Genomic DNA, 13,936 nt, shown 5'->3' with positions numbered 1-13,936 from the left:
CTTACAGGGGTCGGCTTTGATCTCCCCTGCCGAAACAACGAACCCCAGGAACGGAACCGACTGGGCATGGAAAACGCACTTCTCCGCCTTAACATAGAGCTGGTTCTCCAGCAGCCGTTGTAACACCTGGCGAACATGCTGAGTGTGTACCTGCAGAGATGGGGAAAATATCAAGATATCATCAAGATACACGAAGACGAATTGATTCACCATGTCTCTCAACACGTCGTTAACCAGGGCCTGGAAGACAGCTGGGGCGTTGGTCAGACCAAATGGTAAGACCCGGTACTCAAAGTGTCCCGTGGGCGTGTTGAAAGCTGTCTTCCACTCATCCCCCTCACGTATACGAACCAGGTGGTAGGCATTTCGAAGGTCCAGCTTGGTGAAGACCTTGGCTCCCTGCAATAGCTCAAAGGCAGACGACATAAGAGGCAAGGGGTACCTGTTCTTAATAGTGATGTCATTCAGGCCTCGGTAATCTATACAAGGACGCAAGGAGCCATCCTTCTTCTTGACAAAGAAGAAGCCAGCACCTGCAGGAGATGAAGAGGGTCGGATGAGACCGGCTTTGAGGGATTCATTAATGTATTTGTCCATGGCCTCTCTTTCAGGGCCTGAAAGGGAAAACAAGTGACCCTTGGGCGGAGAAGTGCCTGGGAGGAGCTCAATGGCACAGTCATAAGGACGATGTGGAGGTAACGAGGTGGCCCGGGACTTACAAAACACCTGGCACAGGTCGTGGTACTCCACTGGGACCCCCTTCAAATCAGCAGCCTCCACCTGTAAGACAGGACACACAGACACAGGAAAAGAGGCAGCACCCAAACAAGACGCATGACAAAACTTACTCCAAGACAAGACAGAGTTGCTCGACCAATCCACGTGAGGGCCATGTTGCACCAACCACGGGTGCCCCAGGACAATGGGAGCACTCGGGGATTCAAGAAGGTACAGCGTGGTTACCTCACGGTGATTGCCCGAGACTATTAGACTGACAGGAGGGGTAGCATAGGAGACAGTGGTGATCAAAGTGCCATTCAATGAACGGGCAGGAATAGGTTCAGGAAGAGGAATGACAGGAATCCCCCAACGGGTGGCTAGGGAGAGGTCCATAAAGTTGCCCTCAGCTCCCGAGTCAACCAGTGCTGCACAGGAGTTAGAAATATCACCAAACTGAATTGAGACAGGAAGGAGAGTGCGAGAGGAGGGGGAATGCAATAAAGGGGTAGCGCTCACCAGGATCCCCCTCTTTACTGGTGAGCCTTGACTTTTAACGGACAGCCTGCTGCAAAGTGACCGGACTTGCCACAATACAGACATAGCCCTTGGGTGAGTCTTTGCTGCTTCTGTTGCGGAGTGAGCCGAAGGCGCCCCACCTGCATAGGCTCCGGCTCAGTGGTTTCGGTGGGGGAAACAGGTGACGACTCCTCGGTCCTCCAGGGTGGACGAACTGCCAGGCGCTGACGGCGGCGGCGAAGGCGACCCTCGATCCGCAACGCCATATTAACGAGATCGTCAAAGTCCCGTGGCAAGTCCTGAGTGGCCAGCTCATCCTGGATGTCATCATCAAGCCCTGCACGGAACATAGCTCGACAGGCCCCCTCATTCCAATCGCAGGTCGCTGCCAGAGTCTTAAAATGAATAGCGTAGTCCGTTACTGAGCGACCCGCCTGACGGAGCCGTGCTAGCTGGTCAGCCGCTTCCTGACCTCTGGCAGAGCGGTCAAATAGCCTCTCCATCTCCTGGCGGAAATCCTTAAAAGAGGCGCAACAAGGGGCTTGAGTCTCCCAGACGGAAGTACCCCAGTCTCTAGCTTTACCAGTTAGAAGAGTCAATACATAAGCCACTTTGGACATCTCAAGAGCGTATGTGCGTTGCTGCAAGGCAAACACCACCGAACACTGGGACAAGAAGGCCCGGCAGGAATTGGGGTCTCCATCGTAGGGTGGTGGGTTATTGCATCGGGGCTCAAGCTCATGGCGAGGAAGATGGTGAGCTGCACCACCCTTTGCAGCCTCTCGTTGCAGCTCTTGGATGCGGGTGGTCAGCTCAGCCACTTGGTTGGTTAAGAACTCCACCTCCCTTGTGGTGTTCGTCAATCTGGCTTCGTGCTGGCCTAAAAGAACACCCTGCTGGGTGACTGCGGTTCTGACAGGATCTGCGCCTGCTGTGTCCATCTTGGCCAGATCGTTCTGTCAGGAACACAACTGGACACAGATGCAGGTATGGTGTGAGAATTTATTCAAAAAAAAATCCAAAAGAAAAACTCCCTCCAACTAACAAAAACAGGCCGGGAAATAATAGAAAAATGTCCAGCAGGAAAATAAGAGGCTTGAATGTCCTTTCGTAAACACCCGGCAGGGGGCGCCCGATGGCGCGGCCGCGTAGGAAGTGGAGGAGGGAGGAGAACACGAGAGAGCCCGTCACGGAGCAAACCAAAACACTTCTGAGGAGTATAGGGGTCCGGTCTAGTAAATGAGGGAGGGGAAAAAATAGAAAAAGCAAAACAAAGCCAGTAGCAGCAGACAATGGCACGACAGAGCAGGACTAGACAGAATGACTACACATGGGCTGTAGTCGAACGACGATCTGGCACCGATTGGCGCGACAGACGGGAATAAATAGAGGAAGAGATGGACAAACATTGAATGCAGGTGAGTGGAGTCAAACAATTAGAAGCGGAAACTGTAGTAATGAGGGGGAGGGAGGAACGCCACAGATAGTTGCAAGACGAACGATCAAAACCAAAACAAAACACCATGTGCGCATGAAATGACGACATAAACAAAAACACACACCGAAAAACAGGGTGATCAGACAGCTGACATGACACCTGGCCTTTTAATATTGTCTAAAATTTAGAAGTACAAAAATACCATTTACGAGTTCACTTTTTTTCAAGTGTCTAAACAATTACATTTCTGAATTCTAGAAGTTTGGGAGAAATATCCAGATTAAAGCTATTTTAAAGCTAGTTTTTCTTTTGCTTTTCAATAATTTTAAGTCATCCAGTTGCTCCCTTTGGTGGGGTTTGTTGAAGCCCTCTTGTGAGTCCCGGCCCCCGGATGGGAACCACTGGTTTAGATAAACAATACAGACACCATGCCATCCCCTTAGTGATGGTTCTCCTTAAAAGAAATAGTTCCGATGTCATATTTTCTCATTCTCATATTGTTTGAATATTATGTGTTTTTATGTAATGCAAAAGTTATTTCGCAGAATATGTACAGTGCCCTTTGCCTTTAAGAGACCATTCACCCTAAAATTTAAATTCTGTCATCATTTACTAAGCCCCATGTGGTTCCAAAACCATAAGATCTTTAAATAAAACCCTTTCAAAGTTTTCTATCCCTCCAGTGAAAGTCCTGGTAACCAAAATAAGATCCGTAACGGTCAAAAAGGCCTTATGTTTATCATTGTTTAGGTGTTACTAAAAGCCTAAAATAAATCGGTTTATTATATAATGTGGTTAAAACTCTTTAAAAGGCTTGGATTAAACTGCTCAATTCATATTAATTAGTTTTATGACACCCTTGTGACCTTTTTGGATTCCTTATAGGTTTTAAATGAAATGAGGGTAGGCAGTGATGATGACAGAATTGTACATTTTGACTAACTGATCCTTTTACCTTGGGGGGGGGGGGGGGTCAAAATATATAATATATGCTACATTCTGGGGGTTTTAAAACCATATACCATATCATTCAAGTATAGCACACTGACACAAGCAAGAAATTAAGGTTGTCCTTCTATATCTATACTTTCTTGGTACTTTCTTGGTATTGTATGCCATTTTTTATTCTGGCATTTGAAAGTACTTTGAGTGTTTTGTAAAAAAAAAAATCGTGAAAATTCTAAACTAAATAACTTATTTTGTGTTTCTTAGAAAAAAAAAATCAAATGGGTTTCAGGTGAGCAGAGGGTGCATTGATGAAAATCCTGTCTTCCTACCATGAACTATCCTTTTAAAATATCTCTTCTACAGATTTCTTTCTTCCTTCTAGCTGATAAATGTAGGCTTCTGAGGGGTGGAGAGAATAGTGATTGAGGCTGATGTGGTGTGGCATGTTGTTTTGAGTGTCAGTGGTAAACCCATGTGTGAGCATCACTCAAAGGCACTGTGTGTGTGTGAGTGTGTGTGTGTGTGTGTGTGTGTGTGTGTCTGCCTAGCAGGCTGCTGGACTCATGCTGAGCTAATCCTGAACTCCAGGGTGCTCCAGTCGCGCTTGAACCCAAAACACTTCTTGAAAGAGGAGTGGTTGCAATCAGCCTGCATCGGGATTGAATAACTACTGCTGTACTTTTGCTATTTTCCTCATCTTTCTTTCTATCCTTTTAATATTGTTAATTTCTTATTTTATCTCATTATTTCTTCACCTTGCCTTTTCTTGCATCTCTTGTATTTTCCTTCTCGTTTGACTGATGCCTTATCTGAGTTCAAGGAGCCTCCTTTAAAGATCACTAATCAATAACTGCATGGGCTTACTGTTGATGTGGCCTCTCTTTCTTTCCTGCTTAGCAGAGAGCCAGATTGAACGTTTGTGCTTAGAAGCATAAACATTTAGTTATAAAATAGAGAAAGAGAGCTGCGAGCAGCAAAGAAGAGTGTCCAAGAGAAAAACAGTTATAAGTGATATTAGTTTCATATTTTCATTTTTTTGATTGGCAAAACAACAGAATCACACAAAAAATGTGTGTATACAAGATTGGCACATAAATGACTAAATTTTACTAATAGACCTAACAATCTCTTTGTAAAAGTAACATCATAATGGCGCCATCTTTCTGAAGTCATTTTACACTCTGTAATTTGGCACTGAAATTGTACGCCCCTTGGGCTGAGCTTCGGGCCAATTTTCACGTCATAGTTCAGATGCGGGTCAGGCCTCTGGCCTGTTTTAGGCTTCTCCTTATTTTTATATTTTAGACATCCATCAATTAGTGATGAAAAAAATTGCCACCCTGGTGGAAACAACACGAAAAAATGCTACCGTGGCTGTCAAGAACTCGAAAGTGTTTAGTGTCCCACAGCAGCATGTATGGTGCGTGCCATCGGCGCAGCTGAACAGTTCTGCATTAAATTAAATTGATCAAACATACAGTAGACTCACTGTCACTGTGATGGCAAAGCTGAATTTTCAGCATTCATTACTCCTGTCTTCAGTGTCACATGATTCTTCTGAAATATTAATAGTAATAATAAGAAATGTTCTGAGAATGATGGTTGAGCACCAAATCAGCATATCAAGGAATCAACTTTTCTTATCAATATTAATGTGGAAAACAGTTGTGCTTTTTTTTAAATATAAAAACAATGGTACATGTTTGCAGGATTCTTTAATGAATAGCAGAGTTCCGAAGAATTGCTTGTATTTGAAAAATAACTTTTCTTATAGACTTCAGTTTCAAGGGTTTAAAAAACAGACTATTAAATCAAGCACCACAGCATCAGACCACCCTTGCTTTATATATATTATATATACATGAATCATTGTAGTTAAGGGAATTCTAGTCATAAGATATGGATAAGCGACATTGACATCAAAGCTCAAAAAGATGAATGTTATGCTGTACAACGCTGGTGCTTTATCATCTAAGGGAAGAGAAGATTTGAACACTGATACAGTGAAGAATCCAGTGAGAAATTTTCAGGTCCTTTGGGGACGTGTGTAACCCTGAAAATGTCGCCCTGCTGGTGCTGCAATAAAACCTTGTAAGAAGCCAGAGAAAAAAACTGTGTTGGTTAATAAAACCGGAAGATTGACAGAGGAGCATGATTCTTGCTTCACAAATAAAGCAGGAGCAAAAGAGAAACTTGGAGAGGAACAGCAGTGAGATGAGAAAGACGTGGAAAGATAACTCAAGCCTCTTAGACCACTTTAGTAACATAATGAGAACCTGCGTTTCTGTCTTTCTCTCCCTCTTTATTTATTAGTCATGTGATCTGCAGGGACGAGTGAGTCAATGCATTCCATGGCTGTACCTTAAGGGAGTATATCTCGGGGCTGGAATTTGAGCGATTATGCCAGAGTTGGTCCCTAGCTGCGCCCTTGTGCCCCCCACCCGCCAAACTTCAGATGGATTCCTGAGCCGCAGGCAGCGGCTGCTACTGCTTAGCCCACCAGCGACTGAAACCTGATATCTTCAGTGCAGAGCACAAGAGAGTCCACTAAGCTCTACTTTTTATCGCTTTTAAGTCAGGGCAGACTGCTATTTATCGCCATTGGTGTGGGTGTCAGTGATTTTGCTAGAAGACATTGTTATTAAAAGTGGACATTTAGTGAGACTTAGGGCCAGGTTTACTAAACAGGTCAAATTTGCGTTAGAGTGCAAGTCAATAAAAGTGCAGATCGGAGAGGAAAATTCTGACCAGCACAGTCTACCAAGATTAGCGCGCATTATTATTACCGCCTGCTTTAAGACATGATTTTTGGGCATTATATAATGCCATGTGATTCATTTTAATAGTCTTATCCCTTTAAGTTTTACATCTGAAAGGGATACTTCTACAAATACATATTCAATAAAGTCAGGCACAAAAATAACTGTCCACACCTTTTCTCCACTAGTTCTTCATTACGTGTCGTCAGCAAATTATGTCAGTACTATTTTAATGCCAAAAGTTGGTTTGTGCTGGCCATGTGTGACATGTGAAGTACTTTTGTTAAAGGGTTAATTCACCCAAAAATGTAAATTCTGTCATTAATTCTTAAAATTCTAGTCATTAATCATCCTCATGTCGTTCTAAAATCGCAAGACCTTTTTTTTCATTTTAGGAACACAAATTAAGATATTTTTGATCAAAGCGACCCCAAATAAAATTTTGGTCAAAGCGACCCCAATACCAATAACGTGATATTTAGCCCCTAAAATGCGCATTTTACCAGGGCAACCTTTCCAAAAAAATTATATTTTAACCCCGGGAAGCAATTTTTATCGGGGAATCTCCCGGAAACGCGATTGGGCTAGTTTTGGATTCGTTTTAAGAAGCAACTGGGCAGGATTTGTAGTGAACACCTGGCAACCCTGATCTGAACACACGTGCTGGAGATATACTTCTAATTACAGGAGCATCTTTACTAATGAGATGCGCATGAAAATCGCATTCGATTTTTTCCACAGCCCTAATATAAATATGTTAAATACCAAGAAAATGTAGCCTATTTAAATAGGAAATTCTTCACTCTTATTTTTTTATTTCTCTTCATATGTCCTTGATTTCACTTCAGCTGGCAATTACTCCATTTTTTATGTTGCTTAGCACCAGGATCTGGTCTAGCTAATGAATTTGGATAATTTCAGCTGGTGATGTTGGTCCACCATGGTATAGGTGGTATAAACCACTGTAATTTACCAGCCAAAACAGAAAATATGCTAGTGAGTATCCAAGCAGAGTTTAGCTGAACTCAGAAATAATTAACTAGCTTCAAAAGGTCAACAAGTTGTGGTGGTGTTTATTTTGCTGTTGGTGTTGAACATTTTAAATGAATAGCCCCACAAGGTCTCATTTTCTTTTTCTCATATTTACACTAAACAAAAATGTTACACTGTGATGGACTGGACATCCGTCCAAAGTGTTTCCCTGCCTACGGCTTGAGACTCTGGGATAGGCTCCAGCATTCCTGTGACCCAACATACAACAAGTAGCTTTGGAAATAATTGTATGGTTGGAAAAAAATTCACAGCTCTTTTCTAATAGTATAGTATCTACAAATAAACATGCATGCATATGCCAGTGAATTACTTAAAGCAAGAAGACATTTAGGATTTCAATGTACTGCTGATCTAGGCAGAATGTATGACTATCAACCACATTCACTGCAGTTTCATTGCACTGAGCCATTTCTTCCCATTCACTATACTAATATATGATATCTTGCAGGCAGATGAATTGATTTATATGGTACTTGGTGATTTTGAGATTGACATCAGTAGATAATCATGAACACTTGACTGATTAACAGAAATGTTCCAGCCTCCTCTATCTGTTCCCTCAAGCAGTGTTCATAACAGATAATAGAATAGATGGGTGGGGGGTCACAGAAATATTAAGCAGCAGCACAATACAGCATTTGATTCCTTTGGTTAAAATTTTGTTTTCAATTGTAAAACTCTGAGTAAAGGCTTTCGTTTGTATTGTTTGTTTTGTGCAGTTTTTAATCTTTGTCTATTTTGTGTGTGTGTTTTTATCTGCTAGGTGTGACATGTGGGGGTGAGCTGTCATTCACTCTGGAGCCCAGTGACATCATTGCTGTTCAGGAACACCCTCTGATGCTGCACTGTCAGGTGGAGGGGATCCCACCCATCACCACACAGTGGAGGCGCAACGGAGCTCTGATAGTGGAGGACCAAAACTATGTCATGTTTGCTAATGGCTCGCTTCTGATTGGTCACTTCCAGAAGACCAAGTCTGATGGCTCGTCTGATGAGGGCGATTATGAATGCATAGCCCAAAACTTCTTTGGGCTGGTCTTGAGCCGCAAAGCCAGAGTGCAGGCTGCTAGTAAGTAGCATTCAGTGTGTTTTAATTCTGAGATAAGACCCTGTTATTTTCACACCTCACTTTGTTTTGTCAAGTGCTTTTTAATAGCAAATATTTGAAAAGGTAAAAGAGAAAGATTTTTAATTTTACACATCAATGATAAAATTGCTAGCAGTTTTTATCATCATCCATCATGATGATAATGAAAATGCAGTTATTTAGACTGTATATTATATTATATTATATTATATTATATTATATTATATTATATTATATTATATTATATTATATTATATATTATTATATATTATTATATTATATTATATTATATTATATTATATATTGCTCCATATTAACGAATATGACATAGTTAAAATTACATAACAATAGACTTAAGCTGGTATTCGGTAATGCGATATATCACGGTAATGAATATGAACAATATTGTTATCGTGGGCACTTCTAAATACCATGAATAATTATATATTACAAATTATTCAGAATTTGGAATGCATTTTAAGAATACTATTCCCATCAACTGTTCAAAATGCACAACACCGCTGTATGCTGCTTGAAAGACTGTGTGCTCTGATGTAAACAAGCACATAAGAGAAGCACATGGAGAAACACGTGAGGGACGCGCTGAATAAAAAACACATTCACTCTCTGACAGCACATGGCGATAAACTGAAGAAAATGCAGTCCTTACCCTTGTGAAACACCACAAATAAACCAGCCCTACTTTCTAAAAAATATTTAATAATTTTAAATAGCCAATCAGATTTGTGTATTTGCTATGATGTTCATCACAGTGCCAAATACTTAAGGATTACGTTTTAATAGGCTATTTTAATCTGGACTACAACATGACATAGACATTTTTTCAGTGTTTTGATTTTTCTTTTTTTTTAATTTACATTTTACAATAGGCCTTAATTTTTAACATTAGTTAATTCATTAGTTAACATAAACTGCTAATTAAAAATTCTTCTGAACATTCATTCATCTTAGGTATTCCAATATTTAATAAAACGCTGATAAAATCTAAAGTTGCAACTGCATTATTTAATGAGCTAACATGAACTAAAACTTTTATTTTTTTAACAAAGATTAATAACTTCTGTAGCAAATGTAGCTATTACTCATTGTGAATGTTAATTGTGAACTAAAGAGATCTTATTGTAAAGTGATACCTATTGATCTTTATAGTTCTTTTGCAAAAAACTTTATTTTCTGTATTGCTTTATTGTATTTAAATGTTCAGTTATTTTTGTTATAAGAAAAACAGTTTTTTAACCCTTTATACTGTATTATTTATTATTAAACTAAATTTCAATACCGTGATAATACCGTTTAACGTGATAAAAACATGAGCAATTAATCGCAACAGGAAAATTTGATACCCGCATATCCCTACATAACAATAATAACAAATAATAATAAACCCTGACAGCTGATTTGCTAAAAAAGACTTGACATTGACATCATAAAGTTGGACGTATATTATATTATATTATATTATATTATATTATATTATATTATATTATATTATATTATATTATATTATATTATATTATATTATATTATATTATATTATATTATATACTGACCCTTCTCTTTAATGTTTTTATTAAACAGAACTTACAGATACATAGCAATACTTAATGTAATAAATAGTATAATAAATATCATTATAATAAATTAATAGTGACTAAAGAAAAAAATTGCAGCTTTTTCTGTAAATCAAAAATCAAAATGTGTTAACATCTTTCATTAGACGGAAATTCAAAGGACAAAATATTATTATATTACATGACGTCATATAATATAATGTTTTATAAATATTTTATACATTTGTTGGGTGTAAAAGAAAACAAAAACGTTCGTTGTTGTTGTTCCTGTTTCACCCTTGGATGAGTCTCCTCCCCAAATGGGCCACCCCAGTAAAAAATGTCTAGATACACCTCTGCCAGCAGATATTGGTGCGAGAAGATTGTCCCGAGAAGTTAAAGTGAGTTTGACAGGAGCCACTGCCAGCTCATTTGCAGTGTGCTTTGGGTCTTCCACAGAGGGCGCAGTGTTCAAGCACGGCGTGGTGTAGACTCAGGCTACATTAACTTTGGATGAACTGAACATGAGGGACACAGGGGTCTGGGACAGGCCATTTGATATATGGACAATGGGCTCCTTCTATTTCTGAAGATAAATTGGCTTGTTGGATCCAGTCTGCCTTTTGTGCGCTGCTGTGGCGCTCTCAGTCGTGCTTGTGTTGTGATTTATATTACTAAATCTCTGGCTCTTGTATTGAACGTAACTATTAAACCCGGCCATGCTGTGCTCTTTTTGCACCGCTTTTGTCGGCGTCACAATAATCTGGAGTGCTGTTGTTCGCCCACTTGCTGGTCACAGGCACCAAGGCTAAATTTGCTTTTCTAGTCGTCCATACCCACCGTGGCCCCTTATGAATCGGGCCTTGTTCCTGTCCAGTACTGAAAAGTTGTTACTGTATTGTGCTTATGATTGGATTTTCATAAACTCAGCATGTGTTTATGGCAACCAAAGATGACTTATTATCATTTGTCTGCTCTCATGACGTCCAAAATGTGTTTGATCTTTTCATACAGATGCTGGCTAAATATAAAGGGCATAAGAAGAAAGAAAACAGAGAAGGGCCTTATGGAGAGTTCTTTATGTTCTCGTTAGCAGTTAGCAGGAGGTAGTTGTGCTGGCGTAGTAAATAGTAGCCGAGGGGAGAGCAGAGTTGGTCATTAAATGGATGTCAGGCAAGTGTTAATTTGAAAGCGCACGGCAGTGTTAATGTGAAACTGTGTTTTTGTGATGATGTGAGGAATTCAGGGTCTCTTGCTGTTATTATATCGTGCTTCAGAGAGAATAAGCTCTTAGCCATCAGGCCCTTTCCCATCAAATTCAGCAGGACTTGCTGTAACCCACTGCCTTTCATGAGATGAACCTAGGAGAAATTCCCTATGCTAAAGGGTTTTGTCACTACTCGGTTTTATCATAAAATGTTTATTTGTAATTATTTAAATGTAAACATATACGCATATCTTTTAAATAATTAATGTTTTTGGATTAATTTTGAATTTGATTTAGATGAAATATTAGTGCTGTCAAACAATTCATTGTGATTAACCACAAATTGACAAGCTACGCAAACCGCTTTCATTATCACAGGCATTATATCTGATAATGAATGCGATATTGCATAGCTAATCAATAATCTACGGCTCTGTGTAGTAAATGCTGCTCCATATGAAAGCATGTGCAGGAGATTTACTACTAATCTCAGAACCAGCTTTACTGACGAGATGCGCATGATAAACGCATGCGATTTTGTATAATATATTTTATACATATACATACATACATACATACATACAGCAGGTAAAATAAGTATTGAACACATCACCATTTTACTCAGTAAATATTTTTCTAAAGGTGCTGTTAAAATGAAATTTATTGCCAGATGTCGGTAACAACCCAAGTAATCCATACATACAAAGAAGGCAATACAAATAAGTTCAGAAATTAAGTTCTGTGTAGTAAAGTAGAATGACACAGGGAGAAAGTATTGAACACATGAAGAAGACACCATCTGAAATCTATCAGTAATTACAAAGCAGTCTTGCCCCTTGTCAGTGGAAATTAATATTAGTTGGTTCAGTCCCAACGGTGGTCTATAAAAAGATGATGACCAAAGTGAAAGTCACAGAAGAAACATTTCATAATGGGTAAAAGCAAAGAGCTCCCTCGAGACCTGCGCAACCTTATTGTTGCAAAACATACTGATGGCATTGGTCACAGAAGGATTTCTTTACTTCTGAATGTTCCAATGAGCACTGTTGGGGCCATAATCCAGAAGTGGAAAGAACATAATTTCACCATAAACTGGCCACAACCAAGTGCTCGTCGCAAGATTTCTGACAAAGGATTATCAGAAGAGTTTTCTAAGAGCCATTGATCACTTGTGGAGAGCTCCAGAAAGACCTGGAATTTGCATGTACAGTTGTTTCAAAGAAAATGATAAGTACAATAAGTAATGCACTCAACCGCCAGGGCCTGTATGCACACTCACTACACAAGGCTCTGTTGCTGAAGAAAAAGCATGCTGAAGCAAGTTTAAAGTTTGCTGCACAACATTTAGACAAGCCTGTGAAATATTCAGAGAAGATAGTCTGGTCAGATCAGATGAGACAAAATTGTACTCTTTGGATGCCATAATACACACCAAGTTTGGAGCTCAAATGGCATCATGGTGTGGCACTGGCAAAAATCATATAATTGAAGAAAGGATGAATGGAAAAATGTACTGAGACATTCTTGATAAAAATCTGCTGCCTTCTACCAGAATGATGAAGATGAAATGAGGGTGGACATTCCAGCGAGAGAATGATCCCAATCACAGCCAAGGAAACTCTGATTTGGTTTCAGAGGAAAAAAAATTAAGCTGCTAGAATGGCCCAACCAATCACCTCACCTAAATCCAATAGATAATCTATGGAAAGAACTAAAGATCAGAGTTCATAGAAGAGGCCCATGGTACCTTCAAGATTTGAAGACAGTGAAGAATGGGCCAAAATCACACCTGAGCAACTGGTTTCTCCATACAGGAGGCGTCTTGAAGCTGTCATTACCAGCAAAGGCTTTTGGACAAAGTATTAAATACATTTCAGTAAGCGTGTCCAATATTTTACACTGGGTCATTTCATTTTATTACCTAATTTCTGAATTTATTTGTATTGTTTTCTTTGTATTAATAGATTACTTGGGTTATTACCCACATCTGGAGAAATTTTTTGTCAACAGCACCTTTAGAAATATATTTACTGAGAAAAATGGTGATGTTCAATATTTATTTGACCCGCTGTACATACATCATATCATGTGTGTGTTTGTGTGTGTATGTGGTTCTGTTATTCTCCCAGGTCAGTGTTATGTTTTATAAATATTTGTCTTTTTTTATTTTATATAAAATAATAATATAATAATACGAAAAGAGTGTATTTCCTTTATTGATACAGATTAAGCTCTATCGCCAGCTTGTGTACAGAATGGATGCATGAATCCATAGCACACATAGTCTGAATGGACAGTTTGCAGAGATATTGAGCTCGGTGTATAATCCAATGTGGTCCGTGATGAGATAACTAATTTAATATATTTTTATTGACTGCATCATACGTGTGCAATGGATTCTGCCTCCGTAAAGCAAAACCGTGCGCACATGTAGCTTTGTGGCTGCATTGTTTGACACTGAGAGACATCTCCGCCTGCGGTCTTGTCACACATACACGCGTGCGCACACACACATGGGCAGCCCATGCTGTGCCATATTTGAACACAGCAGTCCATTTGTTGGCCTTGCAGTGAGGTGTGTGTGTGTGATGTGAAGATCGTTGACTTATGAGTGCACAGACACACGGTGAAGTGAGA

At 39.7% G+C, this 13,936-nt stretch overlaps 1 protein-coding gene across 1 annotated transcript in view; it reads left to right on the top strand.

Annotated features, from left to right (window-relative positions):
* Nucleotides 1-13,936, top strand: part of igdcc3 (immunoglobulin superfamily, DCC subclass, member 3) — a 79,777-nt gene that overhangs the window by 7,188 nt on the left and 58,653 nt on the right. Inside the window, exon 2 of the mRNA XM_026267384.1 lies at nt 8,198-8,503. Coding sequence (XP_026123169.1) covers nt 8,198-8,503 — 306 coding nt within the window. The remainder of the gene's footprint in view (nt 1-8,197; nt 8,504-13,936) is intronic.

This window comes from Carassius auratus, chromosome 7 (genome assembly GCF_003368295.1).
Source record: "Carassius auratus strain Wakin chromosome 7, ASM336829v1, whole genome shotgun sequence".
NCBI classification, from domain to species: Eukaryota; Metazoa; Chordata; class Actinopteri; order Cypriniformes; family Cyprinidae; genus Carassius; species Carassius auratus.
This window is presented reverse-complemented; position numbering and strand designations above follow the sequence as displayed.